We start from the raw sequence: 25,980 nt of genomic DNA on the forward strand, positions 1-25,980 counted from the left end.
GGGGGCCTGGATGAAATAGAGAGCTGGACTCAGAGCAGCAGGTGCAGAACACATCTGATTGCTACTGGCTGGCCGCCTTCAGCATGGGCTTGGAGTGGCTGGGCTGCCTAGTCATTGGCAGGAAGTTCAAGGACTTGAGAGTGGAAGGAGGACAAGCCTTATGTAGCGGTGAGGTGGGAATGGGAGCGGGGGTGGAGGTGGGTTTGCCCCTGAGGAAGAATTTTCTGGAGGAACAACAGGTCTGAATTGTGAATGGACTTGGGGCCTGTGTAGCCTTGATCCATCCACAGCAAGACCAACACTACATCAAGACTTGGCAAGGACACAGGGCCTTCAGAGGTGGCTTATCTCATCTACTGATCTCTCATGTTTAACATTCTTGGGATGCATTTTTAATCTTCATTGTGCTGTATTTTCAGTGCCTTAAAAAGGGAGCTGCAAGCCCTTTGTTAATGGAGGAAAGGCTCATTCTTTTTCACTCGAGCTTCTGGAGAAAACTCCTCAGCCTCTCCCGTAAATGGGATTTTGACTTCTTTCAGCAGTGCGTCTCACTGAAATGCAGCTTGAAAGGGCTTTCAGGTGTGGGTCATGCAGAAAGGACCATTCAACAATGAGCTGCAGATGTTCTTGATATTAGCATATCAAGGCAGAGAATGGGACAGAGGGCTGGGACCTTTGGTAACTGGCAACCAATGTTTCTGATATTGTAGAACATGCATCACTTGAATCATTTCCTTTGTCTTCAGCAAATGTTGGTGCCCGACGGACTCCCAGTGTTATGACAAATTATTGAGATTTTTATATGGGGCCAATTTGCTGACATGACCATAAAGCAATCTATATAATGAGATCTGAGTGCAGGAACTGGGGTTGAGTGGAAATGTGCAACCTCATTCTTCCCCCATTTATTGTCCATGAGCCCTTGTGTGTCCAGACTCCAGATCACTGGTATCTAATTTTGACAGCTGACAGGGAACCATTTGGGAAGTCGAAAGGAATTTGCTTTCGGACAGCACCTTTCATAGTCAATGTATTCCCAAGGGGCTTTCCCAAATAGGGAGTTAGATGATGGGACTTGGGCATTGTGGAGACAAACTGAGCAAACATCGGGGCCCAGTTCTCTGAATTGCTGGTCCCCATCTTGACATGCAGTCAGCTGCCCTTCATTTCCCACTGGATCTCAGCATCTTGCCGAATCAGGCCCTACGTGAAGTACAGTCACAGGACTGACCATTGGAGCCCTTTGTGGAGAGGGGGCACGCTGGATGGGATGCTCACAGTGAAATCCTGGCCCCACTGAAATCAATGGGAATTTTGCCGCACTGTAGGGCAATGTTTTCACTGTCCTCTCTCTTGCTGAAAAGAGCACTGTCGCAACGCCACCGGTCTCCTTTCTAAACAAAGTCCTATTTTCTTTCCCACTGCAGCACACGCGCAGTGACACCCATCCAGCCAACCGGTGTCCGCTCACTCTCAGGCTCCGGAGCTGTGTAAAACTTCAGTTCCAGTCTGTTCTACATTTCATTGCCTCCTGCCACTGACTGTTAATCCTGATTGCTAATGCACATTTAAATCACATGCAGCTTTCTGGATCACATGTCCTTCTATCCTGTCACATAAACGCGTGGCCTTACGCTATATCCTACACAAAAGGACCTGGAGCACAATAAAATAAGAGACGTTCTTTTGAATGTAAAAAGAAAAGGAGGATTTGTGGCACCTTAGAGACTAACAAATTTATTTGAGCGTAAGCTTTCGTGAGCTACAGCTCAGTTCCTTGAATATGTGTGTTCGATGGTTGCGCTCAGTGTAGATCCTTAAGACCTGTCCAATTTTCTCCGTTTAATTACTAGTCGGGATACTCACAAGTGCAGCACATGTGCATGCCCAGAAATACTGGTTCTGCTCTCACTCACACCAGTGTCTCCTCATTTACACCAGTGCAAGTGAGAGGAGAACCTGACAGAGCACTTTAACCAATTCCGCCAAAGGGAGACGTGGTACCTGTGCTTTAGTTCATGTCATTTTTACATCACACTGAACTTAACAACTGGAAAAGTAGCCACTCTGTAGACCCTGCTCCCCACCCCTGCAAAATATAAGCAGCAGCAGAGTGCAAGGGAAAAAGGGGACACCTCAGTCTGAAACATTCCACACCCCTACGGCCTCGCACTGGCACGCAGCGTGGGCAGCAATCTGGGGCCAGACAAGCACTACACATAAGAGTGCTTGCGATCTCTTCTTTTCTGCTGCTCAGGCATTCCCAGCACCACTGCAAACATGACTTGAGAAAACAAGCCAGTGCCTTTTTCATGCTCTTGAGACCTGGTATTCTCATAGCAAAGCTTTACCTTGCTTTACCCTCTGCTCTGCACCGAGTGACTTTCCAAGGCAAACTAATTCTGTTGGTCTCTGGGCAGGAGGTATTCCATGCTGTAGCTAGGCTGAGACACATTCTTTTGTACAGCTGTTTATTTTTAGCACCACACTGCTGACTCTTCAGTTTGTTATTGGGTTCGTAAGACTGGTGCCTTGAGATTTGCATCTATCCGTGAGTACCTGGCATTGCTGGGACATTCCGCTTCCTTGCTGCAGGGAAAAGGATGAGAGGGCCTTCAAGAAGCAATGATAGGGGAAATTGCAGCTGCATCTCATCTGCAAGGAACCGAGCAGCCAGGCAGAAGGCCTAGCTATGGGCATGGTGTGCGGGCTGGCTGTGTGACTGATCCCGCATCTCAGGTACTCAGCTCTAAATGACAGCCAACAGCTTAAATACACAGCCTTGGCCCTCAGGTAGTGTAAGCTGGTGTAGATCTATGACTTCAGTGGAGCTATGCTGACTTTCACCAGCTACTGATCTGGCCTTCTATTTTTAACCTTCACTTTTAGAATAGGAATTTCCTGATCACCATCACCTTGAGCTGCACTTAGTGTCCCAAGAAAGAAAGGATCTTCTGGATGCATTTCCAGTTAATTTCTGTCTCTATCCTCCCCCAAGAAGGGCAGCTCTTCCTTCAAGGGGAGAGAACACTTCAGCAAAAGTATTTCATTGTCTGTGACATCCCTCAGGCCAGGGAAAGGGGATGGTGTGAGCACAGAAATGTCTGTGTTGTTAAAATAATGTTGGCAGGAAAGTAGGGAGGCATAAGCCAAGGAATTAGACCCTCATGACCCGGGCTTGCTAGATATGCCTGGAACAGTCTTTGCATTGAAAATTGCACTGTTCAATTTTGTATAAAAGAGAGAAAGAAATCAAAAAAAGATTTGAACATATGAAAACAATTCATATATTAAATGGAGAGCTGCCCTGGGCGTGCATCCACGTGAATCTGCATGTCTGACTCGGAAGCCTCCAGGCCTGAATATGTGAGGGGCTGAACACTATCAATGCACAAGAAGATCAGCCGCACTCAGCTGGCTGAGGTCCCAAAGACCAGAGATGGCCTCTCCCTAGCGACTCTTCCTCCTCCCTCATTGTGACTAGATTTTTTTTTTAAGTGACCAGCATCATTTAAATCTAAGAAATCCACTGTGAGTCTGGAGGAGGCTGTGAATCTTATTGCCCCCGACCGCTAATGGAGACCCTCTTTTGGCTCAAGAAATAGCTCTGCTGCTCATGGATCCAAGGGTCGCTGGTGCAAGTCCCAGCAAAGCTGGCTGTTGCCACGAGTAGTTCAAACCACCCCGTGGAATGGACCCGGGGAGGCGAGTCTGGTATGGGGTCTGGTGGCTTAAATAACAGACTTAGGAAGTGACACCAATTGTGCACTCGCAATCAAGTGCATTGTTAAAGTAGGGCACCTGTGTAGTTTTCTCCCTCTAGCCTTAGCAGAAGAGAGTATTAAGGCTCTTAGGTGTCACCATTAAGGGGAGAGGTTCCATAGTGAAAGTAGAAGACTGACTTTACTATGGGGGGAATGAACTGCGCCCGTTTCATGTCCCATCAGTGCCAGATTTCTCCCAGCCCTCTCGCTGTCTAGGCCAAAGGAGGGAGAATGCTTCTGACAGGTGACGTAAGTACCCTTGGAGGTCAGAGGCTGGCTGCAGGTCTGACAGGAACTGCAGCTCAGTGACCCACAAAATGAGGGAGGATTTTGGCTTCCAAAGATGATGCATGAACACGGGAAAAGGGTTTCAAAGGCAGATGCCAAGAATGAGAAAACGAAGTGCTTTCCATCCTAGTGCCACTCCCTCTGTGTGATCTGAAAAGCAGGGGGCATCCAAAGGTGTCCATGTTGTGACAGCACTCTCTGGCTCGATGGCCATCAACTAGTCTGACCTCTTGTGTATCACAACCCACCAGCACCACCGCACACCAACCCCAACAACCAAAGCATTCCAGTCCACAGGAGACTAGACTAGTATGTGCCATAGGCAGGGGGGAAGCTCATGGAATCAAAAACAAAATATCAGGAGTAATTATTCTTTGTCTGTTTGTTACAGTTATCTAGAGACTGAATGGGCATACCAAATGCCAGGGAGAGATCAAGGAGCAGGTTTTTTTGCCCTTGTTCTTTCAGACTGAAGTTTCACATCAGACAGTGAACAAACCAGTCTTAAGGAACAGCAATGCAATGCCTTGGATGTAGGTGGCACTTAGAGTCCAACTCTTATAACTTGACTTGACACTCCACTGAATGCATTGTTTTCCTTTCTATAAAATACCCTTTTGATGTTTTTCCATGAGCAAGTAAACAAAATAGCTTTGGAGCTGCCAGGCCGTGACTTTGCTGGACTCAGAAATTAATGTAAAGCTTGCAACAGGAATATAATATTTCCTCCAGTCACATGATCAGCTCTTCATTTCATGCCAGTTCAGCACTATAGTATTCACAGAAATCCAGACCTCTCAAGCATGGTCTAGACGACACTGTGTCCTAGCTCGAATTAGACTTTGATACATTTGGCTGGAAAGACCCAACGAAGTTCAAAGCAGTGGTCTGTTTAAAAGTGCTGGGCACCTGTCCCAAAAGGAGAGTCGCTGGGAAGCTGCCTGTGGAAAAAGATCCATGTAATTTTAAAGCATTGTGTTTCCAACGGGGTGCATGGGGCTGTGAAGCCAACGCTCTGACAGGAAGGGTGAGGAGATAGGCAGCCTTATTGGGCAGAGACACTGTGCGTTAGGCCAAAGGGGGAGTGCTGTCTGGGACCGGACTGGCTACACCCTTTGGAAAGATACAGTGTGTCCGTCCCGGGCGGTACAGTCTCCTCATTGAGTGTTGTGGAGAAGTGTATCTGACTGTGTGATAGGCTATAACCCCATGTAGTGGTAGGCCTTGTCTACGTGAGAACAGCAGGCCAGTTTCACTTAAGTCAGTTTCTAAATCAGTCTAGTTAACCCCCTGCGCAGATGCGCCGATTTTGGTTTAAGGCTGTCTTATTTTGCGTTAATTTGAACCTGTTCCCAGTCACCTTAAGCCAAACTGCTATAATCCACTTGTACACTGAAATCGGAGTATCCAGGCAGGGGTTTGCATCAGGCGAACCAAGTCAGTTTAAATAAACTCCTTAAAGTTAAACCGGCGACACTTGTTCATAGACAAGCCCGTGGGTAATACAGCAAAAGCATTTGATGGCAATGAAAGCAGATCAGGAACATTCCAGAATTAAGTGCCCACGGGGCATCCTCCAAACGTATCCTCATGCCTCTCTGATGTTTACTAACCTCTGAAGACTTTAGCATCTGAAATACCACTATCAACAAACCTGGTCGTCTTTGCTTCTTAATAACTGTAGAAAGACCTGGATGTTTCAAGAGGTAAAAACCACGAGCTATGAGACCGGGGAACGTGGCAGTGAGGAACATTAGCTCGTACTGCATACAGCAGTAGCCACGGAAATGCAGCCTCCTTTAAAGGTGCTCTCCTCAGTACCTACCAGCTTCATTTTTGAGGGTTGTAGCTTGGAGATGCAGATCTGAAGGTCAGTGAGCTTTGGTGCTGACCATCTGTATTAGCAGGTCATTGACATTAACGGTATGACGTATGAAGCACCAGGACATCTGCCATTAGCCCTGTTTGCTCCAATGAGACCCTTTCCTGTAAGTGATGAAACTGAGGTCATGACTTCCTCAGAGTGAGGAACTTGGCTGTGACCTCATTACACAGCTAAAAAGCTGCCACTTGTTCCTGGTGAATGTGCCATTGGTTGTACTCCTCCAGGGAGTCGCTGAGATGCTTTGTGATTGGTAGTGGGATTCTCTTGTAGCTCATCTGGAGACAAATGCATGGTACTAAATCAAGCAAAGAGTGCTTGTCCTGTCTGTGAATGCTAATCATGGTGGAAGTCAAGGGTGTTGTAAACCGACCTGAATTAACACCCTAATGCTGAAGAAATAAGTGGTTGCAGTTTTATAACAACTCCCCCAGGAGTGCTCTTTGCTCATATTGTGAGTTGAGTAAGGAGTAACAAGGAGTCAGGAGTTTAGAGCCTCATCAGGCTGTTGCTACACGCATCTGTTTTACTATTGCACTTTAATAGCTGATTCCAGGTCATAAGGCTAGAAAGGATTGTGCAACCAAACCCATTCCAGCAGCAATATTGCAGGCTCAACCCTCTTACCAGTAAACTAGGAACTACCCAGAGAAGCACCACTAGGTTTAAGTAGTCTGATGGTCCCTCACAGCCCAAACAGGACCCTCTGTTCCATATTCCCTTTCTGGGGAAGCCTTTTCAGTTTCCTAAGACCAGCAGGATTTGGACAGATGTCAAGATTTGAGACTCATTGGAAGACGTTTTCTTTGCTATTACCTTGTTTTGTTACACATTAGAGAATTGTCAGATCCCCTTGCATCCCACCCCCATCTGCCGATTGCAAATGACAGACATTTAACCCTATCTTTCCGTATCTCCCCATCCCCATGGTATGTAGGTGCCCCATTCATATATGTAGTAAATTAGCATATTTTCCAGGAACAAAGTATAACCATTTCCAGCAAGTGCATGTAACACATGTGGTTGCCAAGGGGCTTTGGGTGTGAGAGCCTTGGTTTGCACGGGGAAAGCTAATCACTAACTTCTCCCTCTCCAAGACGTTCCAGGAGTATACGTGCCTCCAGGACAGGCTAAAGGGGACATTTTTGCAGAAGCTGTTGTTAAAAGGACTGGAAGGAGATCTCTGTGTTTGAATCCCAGGCCAGTGCTCCAATTTGTTTTATTCTGGAAGAGTCAGGATGCTTCTGACTTGCTTTAGCTAAATAAAGAAATAAAGAAATAAAATACCTAGCCAAGATGTTTTTAAACCGTAGGACAAGTGTTTCGGTGTAAGCTTGGCTCCTTAGAATGACAGAGTTAAATCTTGGATCAGGGTCTGCTTCCCCACAGAGGAGACAAATTGATTTGAGTGCACTTTACTATGTGTGGGTCTCTTGGACAAGGCCTTCCTGCCGAGATCCTGTCTGCTTTGCATGGTTTTTGAACTCTTACGGCATTGGCGTCTCTTGAAAACCCACCTGTTTGTCCCACGTTTCCCCTCGCTCACTGTGGTGTATGGTGGTTGATGGCTGCCCTTCACTTTGGAGGCAGCTGCATTTGAGCAGAGCTGACTATAAACGTGAACTGCATTGGGATCCTTCTGTACTGAAAGTGCTGTCTAAATGGAGGATGCTATTGCTGTTATGCCTTAAAGTGTCCCCTTCCCCAAAATACAGGACTTAAAAGAAAATTAAAGTTTGTCTCTGTAGTTGTTGAAAAATATCTTCCATCTCCTCTAAATGCACCACCTCTGCCCCAGACTAATGCATTCTCCTGGTCAAACTAGATCACTGCTCATTTTGCAGTGCAAGCACAGTGGCCTGGCTGAATACATAACTTTCTGGATATCCACAAAGCACAAGGCAGGAGGAAAAAAGCTGCAATGGAGCGGAAATCGTTTAATTTGTCTTTTTCATCTCTGACTTTATCTCCTCTATGGGGTTAAAAATCCATCGTAACATAAACATCCTTAAAGATTCCTTTCAAATGCTGGTAAACATTTGTTTAAAAATATTTTGCCTCTATCCCTCCTGCTGTGGTGCTTTGAAACACCATTTGGATTTTGTTCCTGAATCTAATAAAACTGCTGCTCGTTTTGTCTACATCTTGTGGTTCTGTGGAAGTAAACATTGTCACAACTTGATGTGCAACTGTTATGCTTGGTCTCCTACGCATACTGGCATCCTCTTTAGCTCAGCAGCTGGCCTTTCTTAACTAACATTGAGCGAGAACATAAACACGCTGATGCCTCACGACTGACATAAATGCAGCAGTGCATAGTCTTTTCCACACACTCACATTTGCGATGCCCTTACTTGTCCTACACCACACAGGAAGCACCCACAACTTACTGTGCTGATTTTAACTGGGAATAGATTGGATCTGCCAATAATTTCCTTTACATTCCCTCCCTGACTTGCTAGTAAGATATCCTGGCTGTTTATTTCCATCTTGGCACTAACCGCATCTCTCTAGCTGACCGGATTTTGCAGCTCTTGACCTTAAGCTGTGCTCCTTTCAGGGTAGCTGTGACAAGGAGCCTGTGAGCTATTATATTTTAAATGACCTGCAGAACTGGTGCTGTCTTTTCCTTCTGATAACAACCATTGCACTGCAATGAGCTCTCAGAGACCTTTAAATGAAACCGGTAACGGGAGATATTGTTCCACAGCTGGGGTGCAGGAACGAGTGCAGGTTTCTTGAGTAAGGGATTTATAGACAGGGCTTCAGAAGAGTCAGGCACAAAGCCAGATGATGGGAACAGGGAAAAGTGTCTCCCATAATAGGAACGAGGCCAAGAGCTCAACCCTGCAGTACGCTCTTGCAAGGAGAGAATTTAAAGCGCAGGCTGTCTGCATCAAGCCTGCCACCTCATCAAACTCTAAAGGAGCAAAACTAATAAACAGAGCAGAGGAAACCAGTGCTGTTCCATCTAGGCCTAAGGAAGGGACTGCAGACTCAGACTTTCCTCTCAAATTAACCTGGTGCAAGAAAATCCCTGACAGCTGCTCTCAGGGAGGTGTAATTTTATTGCAAACATTTCTCATCTTGGCAGGTTAAGAATGTGTCCGAGCAGTGTTTTGCCCTCCATGTTGTGATAGCTCATTTAAACACAGTAATAACTTACTTGAGTGCTTTCAAGGTACCACCGTAAAAACCAGGCTGCCTCCCCATCTTTGACAATGAGGTTTTAGGCTGGAGTTATTTGTATTCAGACCGATGGGTGGAAGATTTTTCTTCTCTTGATTTAATGTTAAATGTGGGGGTCTCTTTGGTGAAGTTTTCAATGGGGTCTTGCACACAAAGTGGGCCATATCCTGGGAGTTTCACCATTGACTTCAGCGGGAGTAAAATGGGTCCCACATTCTGAAATACTTTACAGGTAGAAATAGAGCAAAGAGGTAATGCTTGGGAATAGCTGTTCTCATGCTGCCCGCACAGAACATTGTATGTACATGCACTGAGGTAAGCGGTAAGTGTTGGAAATCCTCACAGCCTCACTGGCTCAGCTGAGTACCTAACATTGAGAGCAGGCTCTCCCATGAAATCTCAGGTCCAGCAGGGTATCAGAGCAAAGAGCTATTGGTGCTCACCAGCTGCAGATGACTCATGGCTGCCATTTGAGTCATGACTCTTCCTTTGTTCGTAACAACAATTCTAACATTCTACAAGAGCCTGTTTTGCTGAGTCTCTTCTTGCCCTACATTGATCCTCATCTGCTTGATTCTGACTTGTCTGTTTCATGTTTGCAGTCGAGGCTGGGGGTTGTGTCTGGATGACCCACCTGCCAAAGAAGTGGTAGACTACCCCTTGGTTCCACCAGGAGTCCTCTATGACGTCAGCCATCAGTGCCGGCTGCAGTATGGAGCATATTCCGTCTTCTGCGATGACATGGATGTAAGCCAGTTTTGGGTGTTCCTGCAGTTTTCCTTTATGTAATGACAGAATTTGTGAATGCTGAGTGACAGGCTGAACTGTGAGAGTCTTTGCATAGACACTCACTCTCTGCTGATGAAGGGATAAATAAATCCTGCATTATGAATTGTTAGAGGCAAAAACACCATTGTTATCTTGGCTGAATTAGGAGAGAGGTTGGTTTGTTTGTGGAGCCCTCTGCCCCCAAAGCTCCCCTTCCAATAGATCCAGGGAGCCAAACTGACAGCACACACAGACATTCTCTCCTCGTGGTTTAAGGAAGGGTCACCGTAAAGGAGAGGAAAGTAAGGGAGCTAAATATGGGAAAGCGAACGTTCGAACTGTCAGAGAAAAGGGTGGCCAGAAAGGCAGTTCTATAGACAAAAAGGTCGCTGTGGCTTTCTTTGCTGACTGATTAGATCAGTGGGATAATTCAATCTGTGAACACGTTTCGAACAGGTCCGATTTGGGCTGGCCCTTTGGAATGCTCAGTAATCCCCATGCTGTGTCCACACTTGTTTTCTGCAGAACGTCTGCAATACGCTCTGGTGCTCAGTGGGGAACACGTGCCACTCCAAGCTGGATGCTGCCGTCGACGGCACAAAGTGTGGCGAGAACAAGGTAATTAGAGTAAATTGTATTTGCAGCCACAGTCGACTGCAGAGTGTAATTCCACAGCATCAGAACTACAGCTGCGAACATGCCTAGAAATGGATACATTCGGCTCCGCTGAATTTGTGTGTTCTGATAATTACTTAAACGTTCAGCACTGTTGAGTATTCAAACAGCGTATGCTTCAAATCACCGAGGCAGCCAGGTGCTAATGTTTGCCATGTCACGGCTACCGGCACAGCTTTGGTTAAGTGAGGTCTAGAAGGACCTAGCTACGTATATTTTTTCTGGTACATTGCATGAACTTGCACAAGGATCAGCACGTCTGTGGGGTGTGGGGGAAATGGGGGATTTGATCTCCTCTGCTTAACTTTAAAGGTAAAGGGTAAAATCCAAAATTTTGCAGGCAAAAATACACCCCTACATCAGAATGCTTAATATAGACCCAGTCATGCAGTCCTTACTCTGGCACAACTCCAGTGGCTTTCAGGAAGAGATCTGCCTCAGTAAGAATGACAGGACTGGGCCCTAAATCCATTGAAGCAGCAGTTTGCTGAAGCAGCATAAGAGGTGGAGTTGTGTTTTGCTCCCTGATGCGTTCACACGGCAGCTGTTGGCCTTATGGGCCTGACTTTCCAAGCATTGCATATGCAACTGCAGCCTCATTCACACTCAACTTTCCTCCGGCCCAGCAGAGTGTAGCTAGAACAAAAGAGGAGAATTAACAACCAGCTCGAGGCCGCCGTTCCACCTGCTTTTTTGCAGTAGCAGCACCCAACAGACAGAGAAATCCCTGTGTGGCATAGGGCTAGGGTAGCAGCTCCTCTGCCCCATCTCCAGGTGTAGAGGGCGTGGCAAGGGCAAAGGGGCATGGCCAGAGAGCAGCCACAACCAGCCAATCCTGGGCTGCTATAATGACCCTTGGTGGGCTATTCCCAGTGAGCACATCACAAAACAATCCTGAGACTCTTCTAAATTGCATCTGGGGACCAGGACAGTGGCTTCGGGTTCAAGTAGCATAAAACAGAATAACTGTAACATAAAACCATTTGTACGTCCCCCACTCCTGGGCAGAGCTTAATGCAGAATGGCTGGTCCCAATAATCTGGCCCTAAGAGTTTAATCTATAGTTCAATTCTACAGATCATGAAGGACTCTTGAGGCTTTCCCTTTAGAACCTGCCATCTTACCCGTTCTCCGGGTTAACTGGGTAACCAGCTGGTAGAGCCTTTGTTATGACACCAGAACCAAAGCATTAATCTCAGGCTGGACACATGCGCTGCCTAGGCACCGTCAGAAAACTGAAGCGCGAGTTGTGGTGAAATAGGTGTGTGTGAATCCAAACTAGTTTTACTCCCATGTGCACACCTCCCACTAACCAAGTGTCCTGGCGTTTCCCATTGCGCTGTGATGCCCACCACTCTTGTTCGGAGTTCTCTGTACTGCACGTTCACCAGATTAGGGATTTATAAACGAGTGCCGGTTAGTGCCTTGTAAGAATATTGCTAAATGTCAGCTGGCCTCACTCTTGTCTGGGTTACTCTGCAGTGGTGCTTCAATGGAGAGTGTGTGCAGGTGGGCTACCGCCCGGACTCTATTGACGGAGGCTGGGGAACCTGGAGTTCTTGGTCTACTTGCTCTCGGACATGTGGTGCTGGCGTGCAGAATGCAGAAAGGCAATGCAACAATCCCACGTAAGTTAAGGTTCTTGCTTTGTCTAGGTGTGATTAGATTCATTAGCTAGGTGACTTCATTAGGAAAACCCCATTTACAGCACATATGTGAATATCTTCTTGTCATCTAGCAAGGAATGAGCCTGCCCCAAGCACAAACCACTTGGGCTGCGACCTAGTGATGTATTGCACAGTGAAACAGTAACAAAGAGGTGACCCACAGAGAGGGTATTTTCAAATGCCATTAATTATATCTTTTAAAACATCTCTAATTTTTGACAGGCCGTGTGCGCAAAAAAATTCTTCTGTGCAAATTATTGTGCTCTGTGCAAGTGTTTGTGCGCACGGTGTTTCCCCGTGCCCACGGGGTTTAGGATCTGTGCGCGCGCACACACACGCACAGCTTAGAGGGAACAGTGAACAGCAGACATCTGAAACAACACAAGCAGTTCAACTGATGGGGCTAGCTAGGAATCTGTGCAGTGGAAGGTCTGTGGATTGAAGTTTAGAGTTTTCTTTGTTACCTTTACATGCAAATCACTCATGATTAGTCCAGGCAGAAAGCACCTGAAATCCAATTCAAAGCAAAGGTCAAGATGAAGCACTTGTGAATGTAACACATATGCAGTGTCTTTTTTAATGCCAAAAAGAAAAAATGTTCCTTTAAGCAGATTCAGAATCACCGGGGAAAATTCCATCACCATTTACTGTCCTTTGTTCTCAATGAGCAGTTTGCATACAGGTTATAGCAAGGTGTGTAAGCCACAACAAGAGGGTTTCTTTCTGTCAGACTTTAATGTGGCAGTGGCCAAATATGGCATAACTTTCTAAGAAAGGTGGCCCTATAATCAAAGCATCTGAACAACAGACTATGGTTTAGCATTGTCTATTCCATGATTTCTGGGCTGATACAGCTGCTCCCCAGATGTCTCTTCCTTCCCTCACCAGATAACTCTTGGACTGTATTAGAAACAAAGGTTTCCCAAAGGTTACGATGTCAGAGCCTGTGACCCAAGGTGAGGAGCAGGAGTTATGATGAACCACAGCGACACAGTGGGTTTAAAGGATATGGGGCTATGTCATGCCATCAGTTCGTAAGCAGAACTTCCCATTAAGTCTATGATGAGTTCTGCTTAAAAGGCAGAACTCAAAAGATAGGAAGGTTTTCTAAAATGAGCCCCCCGAAAAAGTGCCAGGGCTGGTGGTAAAAAAGAGTGGGGATTAAGCAGGATAATCTGTAAAGTGGGGACTGCCTCCAAGCTCCTTGCAGAGGAATATTTTCACAATGGTCTGTCCTTCCGAATGAGCTTTGAAATGACATTCCAGGTTTGCAGAACTAACAACACAGACCTCACAATTTAGGTGCATGATTAACAGCACTCCCACCCTAAGTGTTTTAATGCACACCCCTGGTTTTCTTGAGGTCTTTTGAGTACACAATCAATCACAACCACAAGAGCAATTTTATGGTCCTTACTTATTTTTCAGGTGGCATTCAGCCTTTCGTGGCTTAAGGAGTTTCAGAATCAGATAAAGAAAGGTCTCTAATGAGCCCAGAATAGGTTCCCTTGTTAACCGCTTTCATAAGTATATCGTTTTAGCATGTGTAATTGAACTTGGTTTAAAAACACCTGTATGTAATCTTGTTTCTAGGTCAAGAGCAAAGTTTATGTTTGACATGAGTTTTGCTGGAGGAGTGCCGTTGTCATTTACAGAGTGTTTTAAACACAGCCACAGGCATGTAGGAGAGCAAACACTGCAAACCTGGCAGAGCTTGCCCAAGGAAATTATTTGTTTTGGCTGCTGTAGGTAAATCTCTTTGGCCTTGCCTTTCAGATGGAGCGAACACGTATATGAATAGGGTAGTTTTTCTTCTTTAGGGGTTTCCATAACCATAAAACATAAATTAATTTTATTTTCTTTAATTCAAGTTTCCCCCAAAGAAACTGTTCAGGGAAAATGTAACTTCCTTATGGTCATATGGAAATGGGCCATGGGAAATGTCACGACAAGCTCAAGTTGACAAAGGGTTAAGAAGCAGGAAACAGCTACAAATAGTGCCCAGATGTGCTGGTAGCTTCCAGACATCAGAGAATAAATCTATTCACTGGAAAAGAGTTCTACTCATTTAAAAAGACAGGGAAGAGTTAATTTCTTTTTTTCTTTTTCTTTTTTCTTTTGGAACAACTTTCCCATTCTACCCTAGAAAACAAGGCAGAGCTTGGCATCTCCTACACGCAGAGTGAAAACTCTTTCCATAATTTAGAAATTACTAGCATGGAGCATTGAGCACGTGATCCCAAACCCACTGAAATCAATTGAAATGGAAAGATTCCCATTTATTCCATTGAGTTTTGAATCATATCTGGCATCAAATGGCCCTTCCACCTCTCAGGGGCCCTGGTGGCCTCAGGACAGCCCTGCAAACAGCCCCTTGCCTCAGTGTCCCTTCTTAGTTCCACAATAAACTTCAGAAGCGGCTTTTACAAGTCCAATAACAACCCTCCTTAGGAGCTAGTTTTTTTTAACAAAGTTCAAAATTAAACACAAAAAATTTCCCTCCAGCCTTAAGCTGGGCACCACCCCAAACTCCCCTGGTCTCAGGGATTTCTTTCTTGAGCAGGCTTCTCCCAGCCCCTCCTAGCCGGGCAACTCCCCTGGCCTCAGGATCTTGCCTGCAGGAATCTCTCATTCTCTACAGTTTCCTGAGCTTCTCCCTCTCTCTAGCAACTTCTTGCTGCCCTTTGATTCTAATTAAATCCCACACCTCATCCCAGGCAGGCAGGTTAACTGTATGGGCTGGCGAGCTGCAGGCCTAAAAGGGGCAGGTCACTCCATTACAATACCCTTAATGAACTGCCCTTCCGCTATATAAATGGCATGGGGATGGGGGAGGAAGGGGGTTTCAACTGCAGACACATGTTCATGTCTGGGCTGTGATCCAGTCCTGCAGTCCTTGCTCACATGAGTTGCCTAATTGAAGCCGTTGCCCATTTCTTTGATAGCCCTCCAAACTTTTTTGCATTAAAATAATTTTGAGCTCATCCTGGTTCTGCTGTAGTCCACTTTTGACTAGTCACCTTTCAGTGATGGGAAAGGAGTTCAGTCCCCGTAGCTCCTCCAGTCTTTGGCCTCTCTACTCGGACTCCTTACAGAATTGCCAAGTAGTGCCAGTTGTTCCTTCAGAGTAGATCTGAGACCGATTGGGAGCCATGTGGAAAAGATGGTGGGTTCAGTTGGTTGCAAATGCTGACAATTTCCCCCCAAAATCATCATCATTATCTTCTTTTTCAACATCTTCTTCAAACATCTTTGTTTGAGGTCAGTGATTTTTATAGCCTTCTTCCAAAACTCCTGATTGGTCTCTCTAAGGTCCCCTGATATCTGGCCATGTATTGATTCTTTGGCCTACTTTTGGTCATCTTCCGTCCATGATGATTGCAAGGGCATTCCTATCAATATAACTCTCAAGTCTCCATTGGACACATCCATACCAACGTAGCGTAGCCTCCCTCAACTTATCTTCAATTGGGGCAACCCACATTAGGATCCTCACAACCTCATTTCATTTCCTGTCATGGAGTGTCCAACCATTTCATCATCTCAGCATCTTCATTTCCGTGGTGGAGAGCATACTGATTCCTTTTGTTGTGACTGGCCAAGTCTGTTCCATACATCCCAAAAACATTGTGCCAAAAAATTCAAACCAGCTCTTCTATTGCAACTTTTGGAAACTCTCTCTGCATCATATGAATTCCAGTGTTCTATATGTGAATAGATTGTTATGAAATCACTTATGCTGCTGGTATCAGGCACTTAGGCATTTATTATATTACAGCTAGAGTTTGGCAAATAACAGATTTTTCACTTTACTGGCAACTTTGAAAAGTGAAAAAAAATATAGCTTTAGGTTGAACCAAAAACATTTTTTTTAATTTTTAGCACATTGAAAAGTTGAAAAAAAATTAATTTCAGGTCAAACAGAATGTTTTGTTTCCATTCTGACCACTTTTAACATTTTTGAATATTTTAAATTTTAAATATTTAAAAAATAAAATTAAAGGAAATTTAGAAACAAAAAGTTGTTTGAAGCAAAATAAAATCAAAACATTTTGATTTTTCAGATTTTTGTTTCAAATGAACAATTTGACAAAATGGACACAAATCTGTGAAACATTTTGGTGTCCCCAAACTGCCTTTTTTGCTTAAAGTTATTTAAGATGGAGATTAAGATGATTAAGAGAAAGTTTCAGATGAAAAATTTCACCCAGCTCTAATTAAAGTAGCACCTATAAAAAAAAACCCAGTGGGGGTCACAGTCCTTTTGTGCTGGACACTGAACAGAAATAAAAAACAGTTCCTGCTTCCAAAAAGTTTACCATCAGTTCAGGTGAAGGTTTCTTTTCCTTATTTTATAAAAGGGAAGGACCTGGAAAGTAGTTCTAGCTAGTGTGTGTGGATGTTATGTCTAAACTCCATGTAGGATTTGATGGAATATATTATTATCAGTGGTAGCAGATGACAGAACAAGGAGTAATGGCCTCAAGTTGCAGTGGGAGGTTTAGGGTGGATATTAGGAAAAACTTTTTTACAAGGAGGGTGGTGAAGCGCTGGAATGGGTTACCTAGGGAGATGGTGGAATCTCCTTCCTTAGAGGTTTTTAAGGTCAGGCTTGACAAAGCCCTGGCTGGGATGATTTAGTTGGGGATCGGTCCTGCTTTGAGCAGGGGGTTGGACTAGATGACCTCCTGAGGTCCCTTCCACCCCTGATATTCTATGATTCTACGATTCCACATCAGACCACTTCCCCAGTGATATCAGTTACACTGATAAAAACGACAAGTAACTCCACACCAGTATAAAACTAGTATAAGTGAGATCAGAGCCTGACCCAATGAGCTGATGTGGATTCAAGTTAGGTTATGCAGCTCTATATATGTTTCAATTAGTAAAATGTGGCATTGCTCCTTGCCACCTCTTCATGGTGCTGTACGTGCGTACGATCTTCGGAGCTTTTCCTCTGTCCCCGAAATGCGAATAAATCGTTATAGCAATTGTTCTACTAGCATTTGTTGGCCAAGCATCTGTAAAAAAATGTGCCAAGGGCAAACTGGAGAGGTGCGGGCAATGTAGAGGCTTCTGTAGTGATGTGAACAATACGGAGACAAATGAGACCTCACGTACAGCTGACTATTGAAGAGAAAACATGGTCAAAGTATTCTAGCTGGCAAAAAGTCTCTCCAGTGCTATACTAGTGCAAACATTTAGCACAGAATAAATCACATGCAGAATCGAGTGTGATGGTCAAAACTTTTGTTTAGCACATTTGAGATTTTCACTTTTCTAAGCACTCATGAGAGGGACATTCTTTCAAAGGAGAACAACAGACGTATGATTAACTAAACAATCACTGTAATTAATTGTAATTTTATAGAGGTAATAACTGTGTTGTACCATGTGCTCCAATCACCTGTCACGGAACATTAGACTCAAGGAAGTTACACTATGGATGTTATTTTCACAGCACTTGGAACATAAAGGGCTCAGTCTTGCACCCGCAGAAGGCAATGGCTGTTTTGCCATTGATTCCGGTTAGAACAGGAGCAGACCCCGGGTTGGAGACCTGTTGTTGGGAAAGCTGAAAAGTAGCACTCTCCAACACAGACCCAAAATGGGCCACATTCTGATCTCTGTTACACTGGTGTAAACCTGGAGTAACTTAATTGAGGGCTTCATTTCAAGGATAGAATGACTCCATGTTTATACCCACGTGACAAGAGGACAGGACCTGTGCCTTCTATGTATTAATACAGAAATAGACTTAATGACATTGAGGATCTCTGCTGAAATGTTTCCAATAGCTGGGCCATTTTTGATAAATCTGTGGCCAATTCAGGAAGATCATGGTTCCAGTAATCCATGCTATTAGCCAAAGCAATCTCATCAGGGCATACTAGCAAAGATGGTAAAACAGATGGCTTTATTTTTCTGTGGAACGTAACCAGCCAGTTTTATCTTGAGAAATGGCAATCATTTGTCAGTGATTGAAAACACTGAGGAGATGGCTGAGACTACAGGTTCCTACATAGATAATGATTCTTGACTGCAATTGCAGGAAAGAAGGGCTTCAAACTTCCAACATTACCACTGACGCTTAACTTTAATAATAATTTTTATACCACCATAAATCAAGGCCGTAAAATTGGCCATATTGGTAACAGTAAAGTCATGTTGTTGAGGTAGATCCAAAACGTAAATTTGGTTTTTAAAAGTTCTACAAAAAATCTCATAGAGAAGTCATAGAAATTATTTAACCTGTGCTTTACTTTATTTTATTCTAATTTTTAAAAATAAAATATGGTTTTTTCCCCCCATTTGGCTTTAAATATTCCCCTGCAGTGTGGTAGTCCAGACATTGCAACATTCTGCTATGGCAGAACAACCCAAAAGTGCAATTGTCTAGAAACAAACCCAGAAGGAATTAGTCGGGTTCCATTGTCCTAGTGCAGTGAAATGCAAAATGTAAACAAGCAGACCCCTGATAAAAGTCAATTATACTTTAAAAATCCTGTCACTTTCACTAACTTGAATAATTATTGAAAAGAGCTCAGATCCCACAAAGTTTCCTTTGATGCCACAGCCCAGAGGCCTGCTGTGCTGTACAACGTGTTTACAGCACCGGATGCTTGCTGTGTGCCCACGGCTGCCTGACGGGGATATTCCTCTCTAAAGCATAGAGTCAGCGGAGAGGTTCAGCCGAACTGGAGGCCATCACGACAGCCGTGGGCCTCAGGACTCACACCTTTTGATGTAACACAGACACTGGCAGGGCCTCAGATCTTCCTCTCACAGCCAGTTCATTGGCTCTTTGGGAAAGTTGCTTCTGAATGCAGCTATTGTTTCAGGGTGGGGGGAAAGGAGGGGGCAGAGAAGGCAGGAACCCTGCACTAAATTGTTGCTTCGTTATTTTTTAATTGGTGTTCAGCTCATTTCTGTTTGAAAGCCAGAATTCTATGGGCTTATTTGTTAACAAAATCTGTTGAAAGATGAGCAAAGGACTTTGTCCCAGGGATCAAAGCTCCCTTACCCAAGATGGCAAACAATGCTTCCTCTTTTTTTTTTTCTTTTTTTTTGGGGTGGGGGGGATGACGTAACCTGAAAACAAGAGAGCTAAGTCTGAGAACGTCCACTTAGTAAAAGCCATCTTTGAGCTGCTGTATTAATAAACCATCAGCAGGTCAAGTTCTAATCCCAATGGGTCCAGTAGACACATCTGCCAATTACATCATCAGCAAGGTTATTAATCTAGAAACAAGTTGTATAGCAGGGACTCAGGGCTTTTTTAATTTCACTGTGGAGAACTGGCTTTACGATGGATTTGGGTTTAACCTGGAATGTTTGCTGCTTTTATGGAGTTGTTTCTCAAAGATATACTAGCAAAAAGCCTGATACATCATTCACTGAAGTCAGTGGTAAAGCTCCCATCAACCTCAGTGAGGATCAGAATAAAGAAATTTCCTAATAACTGACAATATCAGCAGGGGAAAGAATGAATGGATATGGTTATCAGATACAGAGACACCAGCCATTGGTCTGATGTGACACAAATAACTTTCTTCTGTGGCACTTTCCATTTGGATATGTTAGCTGCAAAAAAGCAAGCTCCTTATTTGTGTTACAGCTGTAGGTCTGTCTGAGGAAGGAAAATCGTACTTATTAAAACTAGCGACAAATCTGAACCAAAACCACAGATCAAAACATACCAGAGCTTCACAGTTCAAATCCAGATCTGTCTTCCCTCTCTAGAATAGTCCTAATCAAACAGCTGACTTCAAACTTACACACATACACCCCCTGAAATATGGGTATCTTCAGATCTGGGATGCAAGGCTGAAACTCTGAGCTGTCTCTTGTTAGCACAGGTAATGCTTTCCATTCCATTTGATTGCAGAGTCCACGTGGCTACCTTCCGCTCTCTGCTATGCTGCGGGAATGCCACTGAATACAGTGGAGTTATTCTGGATTTATGTTGGTGCAAATAACAGCAGAATTTGGCTCCATATAAATAAAAATGAAGTCACAGGGCAGGGATCGGCAACCTTCAGCATGCGGCCCATCAGGATAATCTGCTGGCGGGCCGTGGGACATTTTGTTTATGTTGACTGTCCACAGGCACGGCCCCCCGCAGCTCCCAGTGGCCGCGGTTCGCCGTTCCCAGCCAGTGGGAGCTGCGAGAAGCGGCAGCCAGCACATCCCTGTGGCCCATGGCTTCCCGCAGCTCCCACTGGCCAGGAATGGCGAACCACGGCCACTGGGAGCTGTGGGGGGGCCGTGCCTGTGGACAGGGCTGTCCCTAGCCATTTGGGTGCCCTACGCAGCCCCCCAGGGCTCCCCTTCCCCTGGGTCTGGGAGGCAGGAGCTGTGGGGGGGCACTTCTGGGGGCCCCACAGGCCCAGAGGATTAGCGAGGGGCCGGGAGCAGCCCACTCCACTTCCCTCGCCCCGGCCCCAGCTGCGTCGCTCGGGGGAGGGGGCTTGGAGGAAGGGATCCCCCTGCCCCGCACTCACAGGCAGCGGCGGGAAGCAGAGCAGCCCAGCCCCAGCCCGCTGTACTCCACCAGCTCCCAGCCGCGCTGCTCCGCTTCCCGCCGCAGGTGAGTCGGGGGGGGAACCTTTCCCTAACCTCCCCCCATCCCCACCGAGCAACACGGCTGGGGCCGGGGCAAGGGAAGCAGAGCAGGCTGGGGCCGCGTTGCTCCGCTTCCCGCCACCGGTGAGTGCGGGGGGCGTCCTTTCCCCAACCTCCCCACACTCACCGGCAGCGGGAAGCACAACGCCGCAGCTGGGAGCTGGCAGAGTGGAGCGGGCTGGGGCTCCGCTTCCCGCCGCTGCCGATGAGTGCGGGCTCGCTGGGGGGAGAGGTGGAATGGGGGGCGTGCCAGGGGCGGAGCAGGGCGGAAGGGGAGGAGGTGGGGTGGAGAGAGTTGTCTGGGGCCCCAAATCCCCAAGGGATGGCCCTGCCCCTTGCAGTGGGCACAGCCCATGGCAGGGCCAGCCGAGGGATAAGGCTGGTCACCAGGGCTGGTCCTGCCTCATATGCAGCATGTAGCTGCCTAAGGCAGCATGAAATTTGGGGCAATTTGGTGCCCCAAATTTCATGGTGCCCTACGCAGCTGCGTATGGCTAAGGACGGCCCTGCCTGTGGACAGTCAATGTAAACAAAATGTCTCGCAGCCCGCCAACAGATTACCCTGTTGGGCTGTGTGCCAAAGGTTGCCGACCCCTGTCACAGGGTGTCAAATTATGTGGACTTTATCTGAGCAAATCTCCATGGACTTTAGACAGGGTTTTGTTTGACTGGGGAATCTGGCCCAATGTGGTAAGTTAAAAGATTAGCAACGAATGGGGATACCACTCAGAAATGTGCCCCTTATAGTCTATGATAATTTAGTGAATTTCATCCTAATGTGTTGCACCTGCTTTTGTTTTCTGTTCTCCTGCTCTTGGTGACAGACCGAAGTATGGTGGTAAATACTGCCTGGGGGAACGGAAGCGATTCCGGGTCTGTAACATGAAGCCATGCCCCACAGACAAACCGTCCTTCCGCCACATCCAGTGCAGCCAGTTTGATGCCATGCTATATAAAGGGAAACTCTATAAGTGGCTGCCGGTACCGAACAACAGTAAGTCCAACCCCCTGAGCCTCTATTTGTTAGACAATTATTTTAATTTGATTTTACTAATGATCTGTATTAATGGTTAGAATCCATGCACAAGGCCAGTAAGTTTTACCTTTCAGTGCTGTCATATTATTATTATTTTATTATTTGCATTTCTGTAGCATCTAGGAGCCCAAGTCATAGCCGAGGACCCCATTGTATTAGGGACAAATAGCGAACGAAAACAGGCAGTCTCTGCCCCAGAGAGCTGACATTCTAAGTTGGCAGCACCTCAAGTGAAGGGGTCATAGGTGCATTTGCAGGTTTAGTTTACGGGTCAAAAGATGATTATTTAGAGCAGAGGAAAGTCCTGACAGTGCAAGTCGTGGTTCTGTAGCAGGGATGGCTCTAGTGGGAGAAGACAGGACATGGGTGGAAGTCTGCAGATACTCTTGGCCTTGCAGGTTTATTTACAGTCTGTTTGGAACCCTCAGTCAATCCGTGTGAGTTGCACTGCCGCCCAGAGGATGAATACTTTGCCGAAAAGCTCCGGGATGCTGTCATTGATGGGACTCCATGTTACGAAGGGAACACAAGCCGGGATATCTGTATCAATGGGATCTGTAAGGTATGCTTTGGGTGTCGTCTCTCTTTGTGAAACATGTCTTTGAGAACCTGTGGAGAGGGGCAGAGTTATTTTGCTGACTCACCCTAGAAGCTAGGCCAGCTGAGTCCCCTTTGTTTCAACTCCGCATAGCTCTCTGAGGAAGAGAGACTTAGAAGGAGAGACCAGGATCTAGCTGAGAAAGGCCCAGTTATGTCTGAAAGCACAAGACTGGTCTTAGAGATTTGTTAAATGAAGACAAACCCAGGACTGCCCTATTGAGTGTGTGGTGCGCATGAAGGAACGGTGTAAGGACTTTGCCTGCTCGCACCAAAATAAATGTTTTATTGACAAACATTGTTATTATTTTCATACCTGCGAATGACAGTGTCTTTTCCTGACTCATGTGGATGGGGTTTCATGAAAATAAGACACGGCCATAATTGGACCCATGTTGTGGATGGGACTTGGCCTTCAGGAATGGAAGTAAAACAATTGACAGGTCTGAACAAAAACATTTTTATCTTAATATAGAACCCAGACCCTGTGGGTTTCTGATTTTTTGAATTTTTATTTTCTTTCTTTGAAACTCTATAAAAACTAATGCTGGCGTCAGGCCGAGCTCTGCTGACGGACACCTGGGAAGGACATTTCCCAAACTCAAGTGCTGCCAAAGCCAACGGGGAGGCAGATAGGAGGCATGGCAGCCAGCCTCAGGAAGCAATTCCTTTGGCAGAAACACCCTTCAGCAATACCATCTGCAAGGTGTCGCTGATGAAGAGCAGACTGTACAAGTTTTGCAGGCTGTCTTGCTGCTAAAACCCTCCTCAGGATTGCCGAATCATGCCTGCCTTGGAATCCTGTAGGAATCTTCTTTAGATTTCTGTGAAGACTTTTCCAGGGGACAGAGGGATGCAATCTTGCAAACTCTTACTCACACATATAGCCCTTACTCAGGTGAGTAGTCCCAAGATTTGGGATATAATGACTATGCCTCATGTTTTATCAGAAAACGTTTTCACAAAGAAAACCCTCTATTTTATATTTTATAGCTAAGCTCTATTTTTGCCTATTAAAATAGGGCCTTATCCAGTGCCCTGTGACATTAATGGAGAGCGCCCCAAAGTCGTCAGTGCCCATTGGATCAGACACGTAGAAGGCAATTGGAGGCATCTTGGTTTTGCAGTCCATAGACCAAATATATTGCTATCTTAAGCAGCTGCAACTCCATGGACTTGCATTGACAGGGCTGCCCGCTCTCTGAAGAGTAATGATGGTTCCCAGGCAATTACATGTGAGCCACTTCCCTCCTCTTGCAAGTGCCCTAGAGCAAGCAGAGGAAGAGTGACCCGGACAGCACATGATTGGGATTCAACTGGTGCACTGACAGTCAGAGTTCCATCCGTGACAGGTGCATGGTACCTGCAGCAGCTCTTAGGTAAAAATGTACTTGAAGGACTTCCATGAAGATGGGAGTGTGTACGATGTAAGGGTGAAATTCCCCCCTGTGCCGATGACCAGCACAAGTCCTCACCTCCACTTAAACCACCCTCTGCACAGAGGTGATTTGCACCCTAATTCCTTGGCCAGAGATGTTGTTTATTTGTGGGTCCATTGTCCAGCCCCTCTCACAGCTGCAGCACATGGTTTCATTTGCAGCCAGCTGTATCAGCCTGCAGACCACACACAAGCAGATTTTCCATTCCATCGAGTACAATGAACCATGCAGGGATTACAACCGTTTCACTTTTGCTCCATGGCGTGGACTTCCACCGCCTGGGTTAGCTGTTGTGTAATATTGGTGTGCGGACAGAAACAGTAGCTGGGCTAGTGCAGTGCTCAGCTTCTGTGTCAGCAACGTGCTCCTTCAGTGACTTGCCAAAAGCTCTCTTGTTCCCAGACGGCTTTCGCCGCCAGATATTCCCAAACAGAATTAACGAAAACAAACCCAGCCAACTACTCGTATGACACTGGCCAAATTCACCACCAGCTTCCTTGTGCTTGGAGGGAGTTGACACTCCTTCTGTGCACCTGGCTGTTGAGCCAGCTCATTCAGTGTTCCCGGTGGGTCATTTACTCCGCTCTGGCTATAGGGGAAGTGGGAGTGGATCTGCAGACAGGAACGCAGCGTCTGGCACCGACCTGTTCCTAGGAGCCTGGGAAAAGGCTTGGGCTGCAGTTGATTGTGTTTATTTGGTATTAGCCTGTGAACACAAACAAGCCTGAAGGAGGAGGGTGATTTTTGGCTCTATACATCATGGGTTGACTGCAACTGGGCGAAGGCTGGGAAGCCACCCACATGTGCCAGCAGTGAACTCGATCTATAGTCCTCACGGGGGTGAATGGGTAAAAAAGAAACAGCCACTGGACAAAGGGAAAAGATAAGTCCTTATCTTCCTGCTCATGTGAGTTGCTATGTACTCACCAACATCACTCAGAGCAGAAAGGAAGCTAAAAGCTGAGCAGCAGCGTGTGTGTGAACATACTCAAGTCTTGGCTGCTGCCAATCGGAGAGAGAAATTCCCGGACTCAAAAGAGGAAACCCGGTGCTGCCTGTTCCCCTTTATTGTGTGTGGGAAGAAGATGGTTGCAGAACGACACCAGCACTACAAGACTTTCCCAGATGTGTGTGGGCTGCTGGACCTTTCACTCCATATGGCCCATGGAGGAGATGGGGAAATAATCAATAAGCAATTATCTTTGCAGCTGCTTATGTCAAAACCATTCACGGAAAATCTCACTCTTCCTTAGAAACAGCCATTCAGATTTTGTTGCCAGCAGAGCCAGAGTCCAAAGCCCAGTGGCAACTGCTCTGCCGAGCAGAACTCACAGAGCCGGGTCCACTTTTAGTCTCGGCTCAAAGGGTTGCAATCTTCATGTGATACGTACGAGTGAAAAATGAGATTTAGCAGCCTCATGTGCAAACGACAAGTTAGTCAGCCAGAGCTTGCTGCACACACAAAAGCTGGCGCTGTCTTAGCCTCTGACACCAAAATTAAAACGAACTCCTTGGTTCAGAACAGGAGTTACGGTAGGAAAAAGTAATAACGTTCTTTCCCCATCACAGAAATAAAACTGTTTTCCTGGACACTACTGCACCCAAATGGGACAACTCGCCTATTCACACAGTGAGAAGGGGCACTCACCTCTTGAGTGCCTTGAAGTGGCTGGGTGCAGTACTGCAGACTTTTTCTCACCCCTGGCACCCTGGATAGGCTGCCAGCCAACCTTAGCGGGTCTTCAGTGGCTTGGCCCTCTGGCTATATCACAAAGTCCAGATGAAACCGGGGATATTAAAGTGTCCAGTAACTACCAGTCTCTTTGCCCCGCTAGGGCCTTCATCCCTGGCTCGAGGCCCTTTAGATTTGGCCTTTTTGTCGAGGCTCCCAAATGAGGCCTGTCCCCTTCTTGGGCTTCACGTCACTTTACCTGTGGCTGATAGGGGCTGGCCCGCCCTCTGCTCCGGGTTTCAATCCAGGGACCCTATACACAGCAGGCATGTACTGTTTATTCAATCTGTCGCTGCTGTTTCCCTGGGCCTCTTG

The 25,980-nt window shown here is 46.0% G+C and overlaps 1 protein-coding gene across 1 annotated transcript in view; it reads left to right on the plus strand.

Moving 5' to 3' along the window:
- Positions 1-25,980, plus strand: part of ADAMTS7 (ADAM metallopeptidase with thrombospondin type 1 motif 7) — a 142,044-nt gene that overhangs the window by 28,178 nt on the left and 87,886 nt on the right. The window contains exons 9-13 of the mRNA XM_074966661.1: positions 9,726-9,870; positions 10,417-10,509; positions 12,049-12,194; positions 21,686-21,855; positions 22,326-22,459. Coding sequence (XP_074822762.1) covers positions 9,726-9,870; positions 10,417-10,509; positions 12,049-12,194; positions 21,686-21,855; positions 22,326-22,459 — 688 coding nt within the window. The remainder of the gene's footprint in view (positions 1-9,725; positions 9,871-10,416; positions 10,510-12,048; positions 12,195-21,685; positions 21,856-22,325; positions 22,460-25,980) is intronic.

This window comes from Natator depressus, chromosome 10 (assembly GCF_965152275.1).
Source record: "Natator depressus isolate rNatDep1 chromosome 10, rNatDep2.hap1, whole genome shotgun sequence".
NCBI classification, from domain to species: domain Eukaryota; kingdom Metazoa; phylum Chordata; order Testudines; family Cheloniidae; genus Natator; species Natator depressus.